Source organism: Schistocerca nitens, chromosome 2, assembly GCF_023898315.1.
Source record: "Schistocerca nitens isolate TAMUIC-IGC-003100 chromosome 2, iqSchNite1.1, whole genome shotgun sequence".
NCBI lineage: Eukaryota > Metazoa > Arthropoda > Insecta > Orthoptera > Acrididae > Schistocerca > Schistocerca nitens.
In genome coordinates, this window is record NC_064615.1 from 1,053,469,320 (window position 1) to 1,053,491,785 (window position 22,466).

Sequence of the window (22,466 nt, forward strand, 5' to 3'; positions counted from 1 at the left end):
AACTCACATCATTATTCCATGTTGTGTTGTAAGACGTATGCGTTGCCGGCGATGGGCGAGGCATGGCAGAGTCTCTGACCAGAGAGTAGTATGTAGTTAGCTGTTGCTTGTCGCGAGTCGGCGTCAGTCGGCTTTAGTCTTCAGTCCGTGCTAGTAGGCAGTAGTCTTGAGTAGTCTCTGACCAGAGAGTAGTATGTAGTCAGTTGTTGCTTGTCGCGAGGCGGCGTCAGTCGGCTTTAGTCTTCAGTCCGTGCTAGTAGGCAGTAGTCTTGAGTAGTCTCTGACCAGAGAGTAGTATGTAGTCAGTTGTTGCTTGTCGCGAGTCGGCGTCAGTCGGCTTTAGTCTTCAGTCCGTGCTAGTAGGCAGTAGTCTTGAGTAGTCTCTGACCAGAGAGTAGTATGTAGTTAGCTGTTGCTTGTCGCGAGTCGGCGTCAGTCGGCTTTAGTCTTCAGTCCGTGCTAGTAGGCAGTAGTCTTGAGTAGTCTGCGTGAGTCGACAGTAGTCGGCGCGTGCCTGCGCGTGTCGGCAGTCCGCTCTGGTTGGGACTCTGGAGGATGAGTATTATTGTAGAAGAAAGAAATAACGTGTAAAAGAAATAAATTAAACAGAAATGGGAATTTCACCTTCGGAATGAACGCAAGAAGATGCAATACCTCGTCACGAAGAGTAAATGGATCAGAATTAATAAGCATTAACAAGAATATGCTATACACATCGTATGACAGCAGTCTTAACTAATTTTTTCTTTCAGAATACGAGGCGATTGATGCAGGCTGTCAGACAGAACTACACATCTTAGTTTTAGTGATGAAATATGCTAGAAATAAGGAATAGTTGTATAATGAATAATGAAGTGACTTTTTTGCAGATAATGAAGTTTTTCTTTACAGGTGATGATAATAATGGAGTTATGATGATATGGATAATGAAGGTTTTCTTTGCAGATGAAAATAATGATGAAGTTTATATATTTACTGTTAGTTAAGAGATGCTATGTAGTTATTTAAGTATTTGTTGCAGTTCGTTTTGACAGTATGTCTTATGTCGCATGGTATGATGACTGAAGGTTTTGGAAAGGACAGCTAGAGAACATATATATTTAATACACATTTCACTACCTGTTAATTCGAAGTTCACTACTTTTCAGCATAATATGCGTTTCTTCTTTCAGTTTAATAATCCATTTTGTATTTTTTGCAGGAGAAATTATTCACGAAATTAATACGTTATAAGTGGTTAATAATTAAACCTCTTCTAGTACTTGCATTTTTTCTTACCCATTTGTGTGTGTCATTCATGAATGTGATCACATATACTCCACCTGTTTCATAACCTTGCTACAGCTGACTCATGACGAATGACGTTACACATCTTCATTTGCAGCAATAACTCAAAAGCAAATATTGTTATGCCCCAGTACTTAATTATCGATCCCAACGCAATGCATTGCTAGCACAAAACAAAGTATTACCAGTCCCAAATAATGCTACCAGTTTAAGAGAGTTCTGAGTAATACTGAATAATGTTCTCTAGTGACAGACCTTGAATAATAGTTACAGTATGTTACATTTTCAATATGTCCTATCTCACTGGAATGATCAGTTCTGAGTAATATGTCATTTGAATGATGAATTCTGAGTAATACTGAATAATGTTTTCTAACCACAGACCTTGAGTAATAGTTACAGTGTGTTACATTTTAAATATGTCCTATGTCACTTGAATGATGAGTTCTGAGTAATACTGAATGATGCTTTGTAATAATGCATAAATACTATGCCAATAATTTCTGTAAATAATATTTTTGTTATACTCTATAAATGCTATGCCAATAATTGACTCTCATTTTGAATGATAACTTCTGAATAATACTGAATAAGGTTTTATAAAAATATAAGAATACTTTGTAACAGGCCAATGAGTGCCAATAATTATTTTAAATATGTCATATGTCACTTGAATGATGAAAAATGTTTTTTTAATATTCAATACTTGCTATATGTTTTGTAACTGGCCAATGAGTGCATTCATTAGCTCCTGTTTTGAATGATGACTTATGAGGGTTTGTAACTGGTCAATGAGTGCCAATGTTCTCTGTAAACAGACTATTTATGAACATTATTCTGTAATACTTCATACATGGTACAGAAATGTTCAGTAACTGGGCGATGAGTGCCACCAATTACTCAAATCAGTTGTTAGACTAGTGTAATTCTCAATGAAGACTAGTATGTGACTTAATGTCCTTCAACTTCTGACCTAATTACCAGAAATTACTGCAATATCCGTTTGTCGTGTCTATCCTCATGATCATGGAGCACTATATTTGGTTTTTGCACTAATTCTACATTGGTGTACCTTACAAGAACGTGGTGTTGACACGACATGCTGTCCACCACCTTGAGCGATGGAGATGTTATTATGGTCCCACTGTTTGGTGTGCCTAATGTACTACCAAAAGGATAACATGGAATATTACTACGACATTTCAGTGTCTTGGCTACACTGATTAATACTTCAAGGAAAAGAACTTCAGATTGTCTCACTTGGTGTTGTGCTTCTGTATAAAGATATGGACTTTCAGTGCAGGTGCGTGCAACCTAATGTGCTACAACCATGACGCAATCCTTCCCATTCCTTTCCTAGTTCTTGTAAAATGATAAAGACATATACAGGGCGTGTGCACTTCATTTCATTTGTTAACAAGATCAGTTGTCCTAAATAGGCTAAAGACTTCTACAGTGCGTGTGCACTTTATTTCACTCCATGATATGTTATGTAAATATGCTAAAGACTTTTACAGTGCGTGTGCACTTTATTTCACTCCATGATATGTTATGTTAAAATGTTTAAGACTTCTACAGTGCGTGTGCACTTTATGTCATCTGTTAATATGATTTGTACTCATTCCGTATACTTTGTGATTTCCTGATATGTTCTGAACTACAGTGCGTGTGCACTTCATGTCATTTTGTTAATATGATTTGTATTCATTGCATATACATTTTGTGATTTGCTGATATGTTCTGAGCTACAGTGCGTGTGCACTTTTTGTCATTTGTTAATATGATTTGTACTCATTCCGTATACAATTTGTGATTTGATGATATGTTCTGTACTACAGTGCGTGTGCACTTTTGTTAGTTGTTAGTATGTTTTGTACTCATTGTATACATTTAGTCATTGCTTGATCTGTACTTAGTGCGTGTGCACTATATTTTATTTCATGTTCTGCACTTATATATATATGTATATATTCTGTGATTGTAAACTTAGTTAATTAAGAAAAATTTGTTGCTCATGGCAAGTCCAATTGACTCACCATCGCTGCCAAATTTTTGCCCCCCCAGTGGAGGGTTATGTAAGACGTATGCGTTGCCGGCGATGGGCGAGGCATGGCAGAGTCTCTGACCAGAGAGTAGTATGTAGTTAGTTGTTGCTTGTCGCGAGTCGGTCAGTCGGCATTAGTCTTCAGTCCGTGCTAGTAAGCAGTAGTATGCAGTAGTCGATAGTAGTCGGCGCGTGCCTGCGCGTGTCGGCAGTCTGCTCTGGTCGGGACTCTGGAGGATGAGTATTATTGTAGAAGGTAAAGAAGCAGCCTTGCGCGTATATTAACTGTCATTAATTTCTTTTAAAAAATACCACCAATAATAATTTTTATAATATAAAGTAATTTTTTTAAGAAAAGCATTCATTTCAATTTAAAGAATATTTCCAATGCATGATCATTCCTTCCAAGAATCAGAAAAAAATATACGCCAGCATTGAATGAAGCTGTGCCAAAAAATTTCTACATAAGAGCAGATGTATATTCGCAGTTTTTATTGAGGTAAGAATTTTTCCTTTTTCTTATTCAGAATACAGGCCCGAGGCGCAGCGCTGCTGTCGTCATAAAATTTACCAGGTTACTGAATTTTTTTTATTATTTCCGGGCTTAGGAATTGAATTTTGTGGTTACATTAAATGTGAATGCATTTTTGCACAGAGATTATAAATGGGAGCCAATTTTGTTCAGAGGTTACAATAAAATCAATTTTGTTCAGAGGTTACATTAAAATTAATTTTGTTCAGAGGTTACAATATTTAAAATTCATTTAAAATATTTTTGTGGGGATGTTACACAAGGTTCATGGTTTCTTATTCATTTAATTATTATTTCTGTGGGGGGGTTACAGTGTTAATGCACAAACCCCGACAGCGACCGGGTCCATGACCACAATTCAGCGACCTGCTTTCCTCCAACCTGCTTCCACACTCTTATACCTCCAGAATGCTATTTCTTCCTTAATAGGGGTCTACTGCACTTTTATATGGTACATACTTGATATTTGTTATTAATTCACGTAATTTAAAAATAAACATTAATTTTTCTACCCCGAAAACGCTATGTTTTATAACTTGCCATTTTTTCATCCCCTGCAATGCTGAAACTATTAACCCTAGAAAAAACATTAATAGAGTCTTTCTTGCCGAAAATTTTATGTACATTAGTTGTGAACCGAGAAATATTTTCTCTAAATGCCCGGATTATCAAGTTATTCAAGAAAAAAGTGACGTTAATGGCCCTTTCAACCCCAAGCTCACACCTGACATCGGGATTTTTAGTATGTTGTTCATGAAACCCGCTATGTGTTTCTTTTTTTCTTTTTTTAGTAGGAATCTGACTGGCTTGATGCGAACCGCCACGAGTTCCTCTCCTGTAACAATCTCTTCAACTCAGAGTAACACCTGCGACCAACGTCCTCAATTATTTGCTGGATCTATTCCAATGTCCGTCTTCCTCTACAGTTTTTGCCCTCTACATTCCCTCTAGCACCACAGAAGTTATTCCGTGGTCAGTGTTTTCCATATATTCTTTTCCTCGCCAATTCACTGGAGAACCTCTTCATTCCTTATCTTGTCAGTCCACCAAATTTTCAACATTATTCTTCAGCACCACATCTCAAATGCTTCTGTTTTCTTCTTTTCCGGTTTTCCGACAGTACATGTTTCACTGCGATACAATACTGTACTCAGAACATACGTTCTCAGAAATTTCTTCCTCAAATCAAGGTTCAAAATGGTTCAAAATGCTCTGAGCACTATGCGACCTAACTTCTGAGGTCATCAGTCGCCTAGAACGTAGAACTAATTAAACCTAACTAAACTAAGGACATCACACACATCCATGCTCGAGGCAGGATTCGAACCTGCGACCGTAGCGGTCGCTCGGCTCCAGACTGTAGCGCGTAGAACCGCACGGCCACTGCAGCCGACTCGAATCAAGGCATATGTTCGACACCAGTAGACTTATCTTGGCCAGGAATGCTCTTTCCACCAGCGAGAGTCTGCTTTTCATGTCGTCCTTACTCCTTCTGTCATTGGTCGTTTTGCTGCCTAGGTAGCATCAATCCTCACGTTAAGTTTCTAGCTGTTCTCATTTCTACAACTATTCATTACTTTCATTGTTCTTTGATTTACTCTCAATCTATATTCTGCGCTCATTACACTGTGCATTCCATTCAGCAGAATCTGTAATTCTTCCTCAGTTGCACTGAAGATAGAAATGTCATCAGCGAATCTCATCATTGATATCCTTACACAATGAATCTTAATTCCACTCTTGAATCTTTTATTTCTGTCATTGCTTCTTCAATGTGTAGATTGAACTGTAGAGACACCCTTTCTTATCCGAGCACTCCATTCTTCATATTCCACTCTTACCGTTCCCTCCTGCCTCTTGTACATATTGTATGTTACCCACCTTTTCCTACAGCTTATATCTATTTTTGTCATAATTTCGAGCATCTTGCGACATTTGACATTGTAGAACACTCCAAGTCGACAAATGCTATGAGTGCGTCATGATTTTTCTTAAGTCTTGCTTTCATTGTAAACCCCAACGTCAGAATTGCCTCTCTAGTGCCTTCAGCTTTCCTAATGCCAAACTGATCATCATCTAAAACGTCCTCAATTTTCTTTTCCGTTCTTCTATATATTGTACTTGTCATCAACTCGGATACACGAGCTGTTAAGCTGACTGTGCGATAGTCATAGCACTTGTCGGTTCTTGCAATCTTCGGGACTGTGTGGACGATGTTTTTCCGGATGTCAGACTTTCTATACACTAACGTGAACAGTCGTTTTGTTGCCAGTTCTCCCAGCGATTTTAGAAATTCTGATGAAATGTTAACTATTCCTACTGCCGTATTCTACTTTAAGTATTCAAAAGCTCTCTTAAATTCTGGTTCTAATACGGATCTTCTACATCTTTTATAACGACTCCTGTTTCTTCTTCTATAACTTCATCACACAGTCTTCACCCACATAGAGGCCTTCCACTCTGAATATTACAGCTCTTTGTTTTAATTTCACCAGAGGCTGTTTTCACTTTTCTATATGCTACATCAGTCCGTCCGAAAATCACTTCTTTTTCGATTTGTTCACATATTTCTTGCAGCCATATCGTTTTAACTTCCGTGCATTTCCTCTATATTTCATTCCTAAGTAACTTGTATTTCTGTATTCATGAATTTCTCTGAACATTTTTGTACTTTTTTCTTTCATCGATCAGCTGAAGTATTTCTCCTGTTACTCATGGTTTCTTTGCAGTTACCTTTTTTGTACTTATGTTTTTCTTTCCAACTTCTGTGACTGGCATTCTTAGAGATACTCATCCTCTTGAACTGAATCGCCCGCTGTGCTATTCCACATTGCAGTACCTGTAGCCTCGGAGAATTTCAAGCGTATCCCTCTTCTTTGAGCACTGATTCTTCCTAACTCACTCCTATCATTATAAAAAACTCACGACAACTCGTTTTTCCCTATTCGAGCCTTCTTGGTCCTTGTTGACTGGACCAGGAATCTGGGTGTCAATTACCACTGACACTCTGGCACAAACACTATACAAACTTGTACGGTGTGGAATCAGAGTCAACTTGATCATGGACTGACATTTTGTGGTGTTCAGATAAGAGTCTCGTTTCTGTTTGTGGTCTCAGATCGACGACAAAGTGTTCTCAGATGACCTGGTGGAAGGTCACAGGTAGCAGCGATTCTCGAAACCCATACCTCTGCAACACTTAGGATCACTGTGTGGCGAGCTATTGGATAGGACAACAGGACTGGTTTGGCCATGTTTAATCCGAGGCTGAGTGCTCACTAGTGTGCGGCAAGCATGGCAGAATCTATCGTCATAAACTTGATGTGCGGGGTACTAAACGGCATGTTACGTCAACATAGTGCAAAACCCCACACTGCATCTCATACCACAAACGGATCAAATGTCCGGGATGCGATACGTACATTTTCACATCAGTCTCCAGCCCACACCCTTCCTGAAGTGACATAGCATGTCCATCCTACAACGGATACAAGAGTGTGTTTATATACGTGAGGATTACTCGAACTGATGTTGATAATGGACACATGTCTAAATCGGTCGAATATTTAATCATTTGGTATACGTTATGTGATGAAAGTTTCTCAAGAAAGTGACAAAAGTTGGACTGGTATTTCATGTGCAACACATTTACGTCAGTGTTTATACAGTGCAGGCTAGTTGGTGAACGAATGCCGTTCCCGTTCTTCAAACTCTCTTACCCATGACCTGAATATTCAGCTTGCTCCTTGAAGTGAGTCCGTCCGGATTTGTCGCTACGCACACGTAACCTCCCTCATCGGAATGTTTCTGCATGTTCTGTATTATGAGTGTCCCATTCTGGAACACTTGCTGTCTGTCGTTGTCCGGTAGTGTGGTTCCTGAAAAGAATAATTGTTGTAATGAGCTTGTGGATTCTATTGTTCAGAATCAAAAGATAGTTGTCAGCTAAATGTAGTAATTGCAATTAGTTTACTTATGTTTCTCCCTTTTCTCAACAGATGCAATTTACTATGAGGAAACTGGTACTGTTCATAATAACAAAGGTTTCATTTACCAGAGCTACTGCTTTGTTTTTTATCGACACTAATTTCTTATTGAATGATTTTTGCATAGAATTTTTGGTACTTGATATTTTGCTACTTAGAAGAATGCACGAAAACTTACATGCCGTAAAAATACAATAGAGTGGAAAACAAAATGAGGCTCTGTTAAGTGACGATCAGTTTCGTTTTAGGAAAGGTAAAGGCACCTAGGATTCAGTTCTGACGGTATGACTGATAACTGAGAAAAGACGTACAAAAAATCACAATTTCATAGGATTTGTCGACCCCCAAAAACCAATCGACAACGTAAAATAAACAAATATATCAGAAAGTTTCAGAAATATAAGTGCAGCTAGGGACGTGTAATGTATAACATGTAGACGAACCAAGAGGGAACAATAAAGATGAAAGACTAAGAGAGAAGTGCTCGTAGTAGACATGATGTTCGACAAGTGTACAGTCTTCCCCCACTGATGTTCAACGTGTACATCGAAGAAACAATGACAGAAATGAAAGAAACGTCGAGGACTCTGATTAAAATACAAGGTGAAATGATATCAATGACGGCATTTGCTGGTGACATTGTTATTCTCACAAGGGTAACTCCCATCGCACCCTTCTCAGATTTAGTGGTAAAACGGTCCAGTTGGTAGTCCGTCAAAAACTCAACACAGATCATGCAAGAAAAGAGGAAAAACGTGTCCTGAAGTGTGCAAAAAGAACCAAAATAGAAAAAGTGAAGGGTTCACGCTTAAGATATGCAACGTCTTACGAAGCTGCCGAGCCACTGCATAGTGGTTGTCTTCACGGTGCTGGACTGCGAAGAGGGAGATCGATGTTCGAATCTCCCTCGTGGTCCTTTTTTTCTCTCAAAATTATAAACTGTCCGTCCGGTCATTGGCGTGCCTGTTCGCTGTATTCATTTTGTGTCTGTGTCGTCTTGTAAAGTCTGTTTGCAGCAGCGTGGTGTAAGGTGATGGTAAGTTCTATGGTACCAAACTGCTGAGGTCATCGGTCCCTAGGCTTACACACTCCTCAGTCTAACTTAAACTAACTTACACTAAGGACAACACACACCCCCATGACCGAGGGAGGAATCGAAGTTTTGACTCTTGAATTCCTTTGTTGTAACATAGACCACACTCAAAATTTGTTATTTTTGTTTCCGTGAGAGATCGATGCAGCATATCGCGTGCTCTCTGTATTCATCACATTTAATCGCGACGATAATATTTTCTCATCACATGACTTATATTCTATTACCAATTACCGAGCGAGGTGGCGCAGTGGCTAGCACACTGGACTCGCATTCGGGAGGACGACGGTTCAATCCCGCGTCCGGCCATTCTGATTTAGGTTTTCCGTGATTTCCCTAAATCACTCCAGGCAAATGCCGGGATGGTTCCTTTGAAAGGGCACGGCCGACTTCCTTCTCCGTCCTTCCCTAACCCGATGAGACCGATGACCTCGCTGTTTGGTCTCTTCCCCCAAACCAACCAACCAACCAACCAATTACCAATTATAGTATGACAACTGCCAAGACCACAGAAGGGCAACAGACACGTCAATGACCAGATGAACAGTTCACAATTTTGTGAGGGGATAAAGAAGACAATGGGGTACGTGGGAGATCCGAGCGCGGATCTCGCCCTTCGCAGTTCAACACCATGACCACACAACAATGTGGCCGCGTTTCTTTCAGTACGCTCCATGTTGCACGTGTTATTTTGGGCCGTTCACTATTTCTATTTTGCTTGTCTTTTCACAGTTCATCACACCTTTTCCTGTTTTCGTACTTGATCTGTGTTCAGTTTTGACGGGGTATATTCCAGGCCATCTTACCATTAAATCTGAGGGGGGTGCATGGGGAATTTGCCTTGTCATTAAAGGTGAGTAAATTTACAGGACCCGCTGAATGGAATGAACAGCCTGCTGAACACCGAATATGGATTGAGAGAGAACGAAACGAGACGAAAGTAATGAGTAGTGACATGAATGACAAAGTTTGCTGTCGACTCTGTTATCCTCAGTGAAGATGTGGAAGAGTTACATGGACTGATAGTAAACAAAAAGGAAGACGAAAGTAACGGGAATGAGACTAGCGATAAATTTAACATCAACATTGGGACTCGTACACTACCTAATCAAAAGTGTGCGGACAGCTATTACTGAATATTAATACGGGTTGTACCAGTCCTTCGCCATTATAACAGCTTGAACTCTTCTGGGTACACTTTCAATGATGTGTCTGAATGCATATGGAGAAATGACAGTCCAATCTCCGTCAGAGAAGGTAATAGTGTTAGACGATGGCGTGTAACTCATCCCAACGGTGCTCCATTATGTGCAGGTCGGGATACTGGGCAGGGCATTCTATTTCAGGCATTTTACTGTCCACAAAGCTTCTTTTTTGCCTCAGATATGCCGATTTATGACAGGATGCATTGTCATGCTGACACAATAAGCCATAGTCTCCGAACGTTTCCTCTACTGTGTGTGCCCATTTCACAAGACTGTAAAGTCTGTTCACAAGATTCCGCATTTAGCGTTTTCTTAAGCGCAGTAAGCGGACCAAACACTAACACTCTACACCGTAGCACCACCTCCTCCGTACTTCGCTGTTGACACTATACGTGATGGTAGGTGAAGTTCTCCAGGCATTCGCGAAACCCAAAACTTCCCATCTGATTACCACAGGGTATGGAGTGAGTCATCAGTGCAGATCAGTTTCTAGTCACCCACTGTCCAGTGTTGTCGCCTCTTAGGGCACCTCAAACGTCGCTTATTATTGAAATGTGTGGCTTATGAGGAGATACTGGCCGTTTGTACCACGTTCTTTTTAACTTCCTATGCACAGTCACTGTGCTGTCTGGTTTGCAGGCAGTACTTTGAACTCACGAGTACTTCGTCTTGCTCATTTCATGCCACTTTTTACAGCCACCCCCCGTAACTGAAGCTGCGACGTAGAGTCGCACTGGAGGCCGGCGATGATACTGTAAACCTGAGGAGACATGCCACTGCTGAACAGGTTGCTAGAATAACTAATAACTGCACACTGGACTCGCATTGGGAGGACAACGGTTCAATCCCGCGTCCGGTCATCCTGATTTAGGTTTTCCGTGATTTTCCTTAGTCGATCCAGGCAAATGCCGGGATGGTTCCTTTGAAAGAGCACGGCCAACTTCCTTCCCCGTAGTTCCCTAATCCGATGAGACCGATGAACTCGCAGTCTGGTCTCCTCCTCCACAAAAACCTCAACCTTAACTAATAACTTTCTGTTCAGAAATTCTTACTTTTTGATGTGTCAGAACTTCAGAAAGAGAAGTCTTCGTACAAAATACGTTGCCAGATATGTCAGCTGTTAGCATAAGTATTAATGGCCAACACATGTGACTCCATACTTTACGTGAAGAACTTTATTTTTTTGACGCCAACCAACAAAGGGAGAAACGATCATCATAATAAAATGAGGGAGATCTGAGTTAGCACGGAAAGATATAGGTGTTCGTCTTTTCCGGGCGCTGTTCGGGAGTGAATAAGCAGAGAATTATTGTGAAGGTGGGTCAGTGAATTCTCGGCAAGGTACTTAAGCGTGATTTGCCTAGTAGGCATGTAGATGTAAATCTTATGATGGCGGACAGGGCCCGAAACGAGTCGGTAAATAAGAATCTTCAACAGCAAATCACCAGTTATTTTACCGACTTATTCAGCAGTGGCGTAAGTCTCCTCAAATATTCTCCGCAATTGTCGACAGCCCGTGACAGTCAATACATGAGATCTACCTGCTCTTGTTTCAGCTGTGGTCGTTTTCTTCGCATTTCCATTTCACAATGAAATCACCAGCTGTCTAAGTGTTTAAAAGTCCATGTTGGATCTTTTACTCTTGTGACGTCTAATGACTAGTCCACGTTCGAACACCCTGAGCTTCCCTAACGTACTAGTTCTGTTGTTACAGTTTTTCCTCAGAACACCGAAGTATCAGAAGTGCGAAGACCACGTTACGATACGAAAACTGGCAGTAGCGCTCAGAGTGTCCCGCTAATGAACTTGGAATTCAGGAAAATGTGGCGCAATGATCTGTGTCCTTGCCTGGCGAAATACATTGTACCTTACGGTAGTCTGGTGGTTAAGTGTATTTATTTGTAAAATCCAATGTTGTAATTTTGACTGTGCGGCTGTTATCAACTGGAAATTATGTCCCTGATTACAAACTTCTTGTGTGAATTGCACTCTCTGAATTGCACTGTCAATATTTCGTGTGTATTGTATTTAATTTCTGCTCTCATCCATAACACTGAGTAAGGTAAATAATACCACAGTTGTTTTTGTTTCATGTGAAACAGATGCTAGTTTTGTCACATGCTATTCTGTGGACTCATGTCTATTTGTTACTGCTTACGAATCCGTGTGTGAGCTGCTCCATTTAAATGCGTTCCAAGTACGAGGGGCGTTTCAAAAGTCTGTGCGAAGTCCGAGAGATGACACCACCGGCGCATATCGAGGTCATGTTTATTTAGTAGCATCTTTGGAAAGAACGAACACCAAGTTTAGCCGGCCGAAGTGGCCGTGCGGTTCTAGAGCTGCAGTCTGGAACCGCGAGACCGCTACGGTCGCAGGTTCGAATCCTGCCTCGGGCATGGCTGTGTGTGATGTCCTTAGGTTAGTTAGGTTTACCTAGTTCTAAGTTCTAGGGGACTAATGACCTCAGAAGTTGAGTCCCATAGTGCTCAGAGCCATTTGAACCATTTGAACACCAACTTTCAGCCATATTGGTCTATTTCTTTGTGTTTGGCATTCGTGTGAGTCAAGGTAGTCGAGTGATTGTCAAAAAATGGACGAAAAAGAATTTCGTGTGGTGATTAAACATTACTTTAAGAAAGGCAAAACGCCTCAGTAGACTAAAGAGAAGCTTGATAAACATTACGGTGACGCTGCACCTTCCATTAGAAGAGTTTATAAGTGGTTTCAAAATTTTCATAGTGGCCATATGGGCACAAGTGATGCTGACCGTTCTGGACGCCCTGTGGAGGTTACGACTCCAGAAATCATTGATAAAATCCATGATATGGTGATGGATGACAGAATAGCTAAGGTGCGTGAGATTGTTAATGCTGATGGGCATCTCGAATGAACGGGTACATAATATTTTGCATGAACATTTGGACATGAGATAGCTATCCGCAAGATGGGTTCCGCGATTGCTCACGCTAGACCAAACACGGAATCGTGTGAAGTGTTGCAAGGATGGTTTGCAGCTGTTCAGGAAGAATCTGCACGATTTTAAGCGTCGTTTCGTCACTGTGGATGAAACATGAATACATCATTATACTCCTGAGACCAAACAACAATCTAAACAATGGGTTACCAAGGGAGAATCTGCACTAAAAAAGGCGAAGAGCATTCCTTCGGCCGGAAAGGTTACGGCCACTGTCTTTTGGGCTTCGCAGCGGATAATCCTCATCGACTATCTGGAAAAGGGTAAAACTATTATAGGTGAATATTATTCATAGTTACTGGTCCGTTTTAAAACCGGCGATTGGACCGCAAAAAAATCATTTTCCATCACGACACTGCACCAGCACACACCTCAGCAGTTGTGGTTTCAAAATTAATTGAAATAGGATTGCGACTCGTTACATATCCCCCCTATTCTCCAGAATTGGCTCCCCCGGACTACTATTTGTTCCACAATTCGAAGAAATGGCTGGCGGGACAAATATTTTATTCAAACGAGGAGGTGATTGCAGCAACTCATAGCTATTTTGCAGACTTGGACAATTCCTATTATTCGGAAGGGATCAACCAATTAGAACAGCGTTGGACGAAGTGTATAATTCTAAAAGGAGACTATGTCGAAAAATAAAAAAGGTTTACCCTAAACACGTAAGTAGTTTTTATATTTACATGGACTTTTCAAACGCCCCTCGTATATTGCTTGTGTCCTATTTTTGTTCCAATCCGTTCTTCGTACTCTCGCATTTACTGGAGGCAACCGAAATTTTCATTGACTCCTGCTAAAATGTAATGTTTCTAGTACCGGTACCTGCAAATAATGTGTGAAGACACTTGTGTAACTACTGTCACATTTTTAGCATTTGCAAGGAAGAATCCTCTAGTCATCAAGACTTAAAAGCACAGGCCTACTCACCTAAGTCTTCATCTATGCTCTGCAAGCCACTGAGGAACGCATGGCACTCAAGGCAAGATGCAACAACATTCAAAGCAGAATTACATACACATTCCGTCACAAGATATAATAAAGTTGAATAGCAACACTGTAAAAAAATGCTAACGTGGGGTTCTCCATTAAATGCGAGAAAATACGGAAAATGGAGGCTACACATAGATTATTAAGTAATAACAAATACACGTAAGTCCATAGAAGACCATGCAACGAAAGCAGATTCTGTTTGATACGGAACAATAACAAATATGGAATTATTTACCCCACTAAATCTTCGAATACGAGCAGAACGCCGTCAGAATACGAGAAACAGATTTTGCAGTGCAATTCAAAGAGTTCAATACACATGAAAAGTTGTAATCAGAAGCACAATGTGATGAAACCAAAACAAACACGAGAAACCGAAAATCCGCGAATAAGAAAGCGAGATGGAGGGTCTGATAAACGTGCAGCGCTCCTACTGGCCTGGCGGAGAACACAGGTCGTGTTTCCGGAATTTTCTGTAGGAGTTTCGCCCCCCTCTCTAATGAGAACACGAACCTCTCCGCCGCCTTCTACGCTGGCGGGTCCACCTCTGGTGAAATCTAGTGGTCAGTTCCGCCTTGCAAGGGGCTGTCCATATACTTTTGATCAGACAGTGTACAGTAGGTGCAATGAAAATAGTAAATGATCGAGGACTTTGGTTGTGCCTCTTTGATATGAAGACATAAGAACAGGAGACGGAGTTTTAGAGGGTCACTCCAAACCAGTCATATCGCTGATGCAAAATAGAATCGTCCTGTACGATGTGCCCTGTGAGATTTGTGCAGAGAGCCGTACGAACCCTCCTTCTCCCAGCGTATCTGGCTGATGGGGTAGCCGGTGACGCGGCAGTGGAAGGCGGCGTCGGTGTGGGCGACGACCCTCTGGTCTGGCATGGGCCGGACGTGGGGCGGGCCCACGACGTGCAGGGGGGCGGCGTGGGAGGCGGCGCCGGCCGCGCTGCTGGCCACGCACTCGTATACGCCGCCGTCCTCTGGCCGCACCGCAGACAGCGACAGACGCCCTCGCACCGACGCGCTGCCCGCCTGCACGCTCACCTGCAACACGCACACGGGAACTGAGTGCTCTGAGGGTGGAGGTGGCAGAAGGTTTTCAGGTACCGATGTATCGAAACTGCGATACACCTCTCGGGCTGATATCGAAACACGTGATGCGATCATCTCCTCAGAGACCTCAGATGTCACCACATATTTTCATTAAGGGGGGTAGGACGTCAAACTGGCCGACTTGGAGCAGAAGAGGCACCACAGGACATTTTAATTTCCACTGTCTATACTTTTACAAATCAATTCTTATTACTTTGTTAGCATGACCAGGAAGGATTTAGGATTCATACTGTTCGCAGTGGAAGTTCAAAAACATAACAAAATAATTTTTTTTACATGTGAAATGTCATCGTTTTTTCACTTACTGTTGGCTCCATTTGTTGGTATATGTACACTTTTCTTCACAAGCTAGAGGCTAGAGAGATTCCTTGATGAGTTTCGCACAGCATACAAACCATGCTTATAGGTGTATGAAACTCTAGAATTTATTTAATTTACAAAAAAATGAGTGAGCTGTACAATTTTACACTTCACACAAGTTTCAACTAGTTTGACACATGGGAAAAAGCTGTTTGGTTTACAAATAATGAATTAGATGCTGACCTCTAATTTTGTAGTTAATTATCTCAATTTTTACCATGGCTTTTAATAGATTTGGAAAATTCTAGAGTTTTGCATTAAGGAGCTTGTCTTTAATAAGCAGACTAAGTTTGAAAGTATTAGGATATTTATTTTGGATGTTATATGTACCTAAAAGAGAAATTTGTGTTTTGCGGAAAATTGCCGTTAAAGTTTCAGCTTGTATTGGCATTCTTTTAGAACTGTCCAGCACCATAAGTAAGTTATTTTTCATCTTCTTAATCAGTTTTCTTCCTTTTCACATTCCTATGATGCACTGTTCTTGATTTCATCACCTCCACAAATGATTTGTCTGCTTTCACTACACGCTCTCTGCCTATCGCATACAAAGCTTTGATGCAGTTCAGTCCGGGCCTAATTCCCATTTTTCTCTAAAACATATTTCCTGCTTTGCACACCATCATTAAAACTTGAAACTGTATCATAAACACCAATTGCAAGTGCATTTCTTCCCAAAAAAATGGTTTTTGGCAATCTTTCCCATACACGTTGGTTAAAACTTTCATTTGGGTTTGGGGTACCCGCATGAAGACATTTCTTCAATAAGTTTTAATTTGCAAGGTCCCTGAATATAGGTTTGATGGCTTCCATGACAGCAGTTGGTAGGGAATTCCTGTCATGGTATTCTTTACTTACATATGACAGAAGAATGCTGTGAAAAGAGGAGTGGCGCTGCGTCTTGGTACACTGAAGACCAAAGAACGTGCCTTATAATCTCTCAAATATATGTTTTATACATCAAACTATTCAGAAAGATTTGCGCTATAAAATAGGCACACTTTTGAAAAATTGAATTTTTTTTTTAAATTTTTGAGGTCCTACTCCCCTTAATGTAGATATAATTATATTCCTTATATGGGTTCCCCCCCATGAACCATGGACCTTGCCGTTGGTGGGGAGGCTTGCGTGCCTCAGCGATACAGATGGCCGTACCGTAGGTGCAACCACAACGGAGGGGTATCTGTTGAGAGGCCAGACAAACATGTGGTTCCTGAAGAGGGGCAGCAGCCTTTTCAGTAGTTGCAGGGGCAACAGTCTGGATGATTGACTGATCTGGCCTTGTAACATTAACCAAAACGGCCTTGCTGTGCTGGTACTGCGAACGGCTGAAAGCAAGGGGAAACTACAGCCGTAATTTTTCCCGAGGACATGCAGCTCTACTGTATGATTAAATGATGATGGCGTCCTCTTGGGTAAAATATTCCGGAGGTAAAATAGTCCCCCATTCGGATCTCCGGGCGGGGACTACTCAGGAGGACGTCGTTATCAGGAGAAAGAAAACTGGCGTTCTACGGATCGGAGCGTGGAATGTCAGATCCCTTAATCGGGCAGGTAGGTTAGAAAATTTAAAACGGGAAATGGATAGGTTAAAGTTAGATATAGTGGGAATTAGTGAAGTTCGGTGGCAGGAGGAACAAGACTTTTGGTCAGGTGATTACAGGGTTATAAATACAAAATCAAATAGGGGTAATGCAGGAGTAGGTTTAATAATGAATAAAAAAATAGGAGTGCGGGTTAGCTACTACAAACAGCATAGTGAACGCATTATTGTGGCCAAGATAGACACAAAGCTCATGCCTACTACAGTAGTACAAGTTTATATGCCAACTAGCTCTGCAGATGATGAAGAAATTGATGAAATGTATGATGAGATAAAAGAAATTATTCAGGTAGTGAAGGGAGACGAAAATTTAATAGTCATGGGTGACTGGAATTCGTCAGTAGGAATAGGGAGAGAAGGAAACATAGTAGGTGAATATGGATTGGGGGGAAGGAATGAAAGAGGAAGCCGCCTTGTAGAATTTTGCACAGAACATAACTTAATGATAGCTAACACTTGGTTCAAGAATCATAAAAGAAGGTTGTATACCTGGAAGAATCCTGGAGATACTAAAAGGTATCAGATAGATTATATAATGGTAAGACAGAGATTTAGGAACCAGGTTTTAAATTGTAAGACATTTCCAGGGGCAGATGTGGATTCTGACCACAATCTATTGGTTATGAACTGCAGATTGAAACTGAAGAAACTGCAAAAAGGTGGGAATTTAAGGAGATGGGACCTGGATAAACTGAAAGAACCAGAGGTTGTAGAGAGTTTCAGGGAGAGCATAAGGGAACAATTGACAGGAATGGGGGAAAGAAATACAGTAGAAGAAGAGTGGGTAGCTCTGAGGGATGAAGTAGTGAAGGCAGCAGACGATCAAGTAGGTAAAAAGACGAGGGCTAATAGAAATCCTTGGGTAACAGAAGAAATATTGAATTTAATTGATGAAAGGAGAAAATATAAAAATGCAGTAAATGAAGCAGGCAAAAAGGAATACAAGCGTCTCAAAAATGAGATCGACAGGAAGTGCAAAATGGCTAAGCAGGGATGGCTAGAGGACAAATGTAAGGATGTAGAGGCTTGTCTCACTAGGGGTAAGATAGATACAGCCTACAGGAAAATTAAAGAGACCTTTGGAGAGAAGAGAACCACTTGTATGAATATCAAGAGCTCAGATGGCAACCCAGTTCTAAGCAAAGAAGGGAAGGCGGAAAGGTGGAAGGAGTATATAGAGGGTTTATACAAGGGCGATGTACTTGAGGACAATATTATGGAAATGGAAGAGGATGTAGATGAAGACGAAATGGGAGATAAGATACTGCGTGAAGAGTTCGACAGAGCACTGAAAGACCTGAGTCGAAACAAGGCCCCGGGAGTAGACAACATTCCATTAGAACTACTGATGGCCTCGGGAGAGCCAGTCATGACAAAACTCTACCATCTGGTGAGCACGATGTATGAGACAGGCGGAATACCCGCAGACTTCAAGAAGAATATAATAATTCCAATCCCAAAGAAAGCAGGTGTTGACAGATGTGAAAATTACCGGACTATCAGTTTAATAAGTCACAGCTGCAAAATACTAACGCGAATTCTTTACAGACGAATGGAAAAACTGGTAGAAGCCGACCTCGGGGAAGATCAGTTTGGATTCCGTAGAAATGTTGGAACACGTGAGGCAATACTAACCTTACGACTTATCTTAGAAGAAAGATTAAGAAAAGGCAAACCTACGTTTCTAGCATTTGTAGACTTAGAGAAAGCTTTTGACAATGTTGACTGGAATACTCTCTTTCAAATTCTGAAGGTGGCAGGGGTAAAATACAGGGAGCGAAAGGCTATTTACAATTTGTACAGAAACCAGATGGCAGTTATAAGAGTCGAGGGGCATGAAAGGGATGGAGTGGTTGGGAAAGGTGTGAGACAGGGTTGTAGCCTCTCCCCGATGTTATTCAATCTGTATATTGAGCAAGCAGTAAAGGAAACAAAAGAAAAATTCGGAGTAGGTATTAAAATTCATGGAGAAGAAGTAAAAACTTTGAGGTTCGCCGATGACATTGTAATTCTGTCAGAGACAGCAAAGGACTTGGAAGAGCAGTTGAACGGAATGGACAGTGTCTTGAAAGGAGGATATAAGATGAACATCAACAAAAGCAAAACGAGGATAATGGAATGTAGTCAAATTAAGTCGGGTGATGCTGAGGGAATTAGGTTAGGAAATGAGACACTTAAAGTAGTAAAGGAGTTTTGCTATTTAGGGAGTAAAATAACCGATGATGGTCAAAGTAGAGAGGATATAAAATGTAGACTGGCAATGGCAAGGAAAGCGTTTCTCAAGAAGAGAAATTTGTTAACATCAGGTATAGATTTAATAGTCAGGAAGTCGTTTCTGAAAGTATTTGTATGGAGTGTAGCCATGTATGGAAGTGAAACATGGACGATAACTAGTTTGGACAAGAAGAGAATAGAAGCTTTCGAAATGTGGTGCTACAGAAGAATACTGAAGATAAGGTGGGTAGATCACGTAACTAATGAGGAGGTACTGAATAGGATTGGGGAGAAGAGAAGTTTGTGGCACAACTTGACTAGAAGAAGGGATCGGTTGGTAGGACATGTTTTGAGGCATCAAGGGATCACAAATTTAGCATTGGAGGGCAGCGTGGAGGGTAAAAATCGTAGAGGGAGACCAAGGGATGAATACACTAAGCAGATTCAGAAGGATGTAGGTTGCAGTAAGTACTGGGAGATGAAGAAGCTTGCACAGGATAGAGTAGCATGGAGAGCTGCATCAAACCAGTCTCAGGACTGAAGACCACAACAACAACAAATATGGGTTCAAATGGCTCTGAGCACTATGGGACTCAACTGCTTAGGTCATTAGTCCCCTAGAACTTAGAACTAGTTAAACCTAACTAACCTAAGGACATCACACACATCCATGCCCGAGGCAGGATTCGAACCTGCGACCGTAGCGGTCTCGCGGTTCCGGACTGCAGCGCCCAGAACCGCACGGCCACTTCGGCCGGCAAATTCCTTATATGTACCAGGGGTGTTCAATAAGTAATGCAAAACATTCTTGTTTCTCTGATAGCAGGTTGGTTTTATTCAGAATTCGAAAACACCAATTATTCCAACGCTTTTGGCTACAAAACCACATTTTTCAACATAATCTCCGTTCAATGCGACGGCTTTACATCCGATTACTGGAAGGGCCTGTATGCCCGCATAGTATCACTCTATTGGTCAACGTCAACGTCTTGTTGCATCAGTAACCTCCCTATCATCCACGTATTGCTTCCCGCGGAGTGCATCCTTCACCTGGCCAAACAGATGAACGTCGGAGGGTGCGAGGTCCGGACTGTTGGGCGGATAAGGAAGGACATTCCAGTGAAGTTTTGTGAGTTCCTTTTGGGTGCGCATACTTGGGTGAAGCCTTGCGTTGTCATACAGAAGTAGAAGTTCGTTTGCATTTTTGCGGTGATAAACGTGCTGAAGTACTTTCTTCAGTCTCGTGAGAGTGCGGCGGCGCGGTTCCTTCCGTCCCTTTACGACGAACCTGCACCCACCTATGAACATTGTCTCAGTAGATCATCAGTAGGGAAGCCGAGCGAAACCTACTGTACTTCGACGTGAACCAGGTTGTAGTTAAAGTCACTAATCTATGTTTCGGGAGAAAGTTTTCACACGAAATGAAAGGTTGGAAATTTTGTCCTTATTTAATATATTCTGAAACTTAAGTGAACAAGTATCACTGCCAAGCCCGTGATAGTCTTAACACAGTCATTCACAATCCATTTCACTCACGTTAGCAAGTTTATGTTGTTGCATTTCCCGAAAACGGAATAGCTACAAACATACGGATTGTTTTTGATTGAGAATGCTCGACAAATATTAAGTCTGTCGGTACCTAATGCAGTCACAGTTTTTAGCCACCGACCTGCTCAATACGCCACGCGGAATTTATGTCTTTTCTCGTCACAAAATTCACTTAAAAATTTCGACATTTCTTTGATGCATCTGTTTGATTGTTAAAGTACCAGAAAGCAGAGGAATTCTAGAACAGTATTGCTCTCTTCTGAAGATCACCTCAAATTCGCTTGTTTTACTGCTTTGATACTGTCAACACCTGCTGGCTGTTCACGTGATTACAGCGTGCGGCAGAGGTGGATAGACCCGAGTATAGCGACGCCGACTGAGTGTGAGACCTACAGGGCCAGTGAATGGATCGCCGACATATGATGTGAGAGTGTCCCCAAAGATACCGATAAAATTAATATATGAAATAGAATATCCGGGGTGCAAAAAGGATGAGAGTATCACAAGTAAAAAAATGGAGCATGTTTTGTTCAACAAAGTAATGAACATGATTGAACAGTGTTGCACAGTTGCTAGTAGTTTTGTATATAACAGATGGTGGCGAAAAACAAAGGAAAATTTCTACTGACAGGTGTTTGTGGTTGGCATTTTCTCGGAAGCTGTGTATATACCGCTGTAGTACAAAGGAAGTTTTTTTTGTTTAACTTATGGACTCTTTCATTGACATTTACATTGCAGTGCGTAAATTAACAGTAAATTGACATGTAACACACGGAAGCTTTAATAGTGTAGTCGTGTTATGAACTGACGATACGTGATTGTAGCTGTTGTGCAGACAGTCTGCAGCTAGTTGTTAGTTCAGTCTGCTTTCGGCTGCGGTGGGGCGAGGACGTCCGCTGCGCCCCGCCGTGCGCGACCGTGAGCGCTTGCTTGTGTTTACCTTCGCGCGGCGCGAGTTGTATTTGTTCCAAGTTCAGTGCGACTATGGCACACACATGGCGCCACTATACGATCAAAATTAATTTTCAACCAGATCGTGCGCGTCCTCGAGCCTATGAAATAGAACAGTTCATACGCGACGATCTACGTTTAGATCCGGCGACTGTCGTCGGAATACATTTTTCTATAACGGCGAGCGTGGTTTATGTTAAAATGACCAGTGCAGAGGTTTGCGCGACAGTGGTGTCTAAATTCTCGAACTCACTCAGATTCAAACATTCTGACGGGCATGTAGGTGCAGTGACGGTGGATCATGCAGGCATGGGCCTAAGAACTGTACGGGTTTTTGAGCTCCCCTTCGAGGTCCCAGAGGAAGTTGTCAAGGACGCCTTCCAACCATATGGCAATGTTATCAGCCACGTTGCAGAAAAGTGGCAAACCTTCTCGACGTACAAGGTCTACAATGATGTGCGCCAAATTAAACTTGAGCTCAAGGAACATGTGCCGTCCTATTTGACCATCGGTGGCTGTCGTGCAATCATCATGTACGACGATCAACCGCCTACC

General features: G+C 41.5%; 1 protein-coding gene across 1 annotated transcript in view; it reads right to left on the reverse strand.

Annotated features, from left to right (window-relative positions):
- LOC126235535 (Down syndrome cell adhesion molecule homolog) overlaps positions 1–22,466 on the reverse strand; it is a 199,769-nt gene that overhangs the window by 44,709 nt on the left and 132,594 nt on the right. The window contains exons 9-10 of the mRNA XM_049944254.1: positions 14,914–15,169; positions 7,583–7,741 (exon numbers count right to left, since the gene is read on the reverse strand). Coding sequence (XP_049800211.1) covers positions 7,583–7,741; positions 14,914–15,169 — 415 coding nt within the window. The remainder of the gene's footprint in view (positions 1–7,582; positions 7,742–14,913; positions 15,170–22,466) is intronic.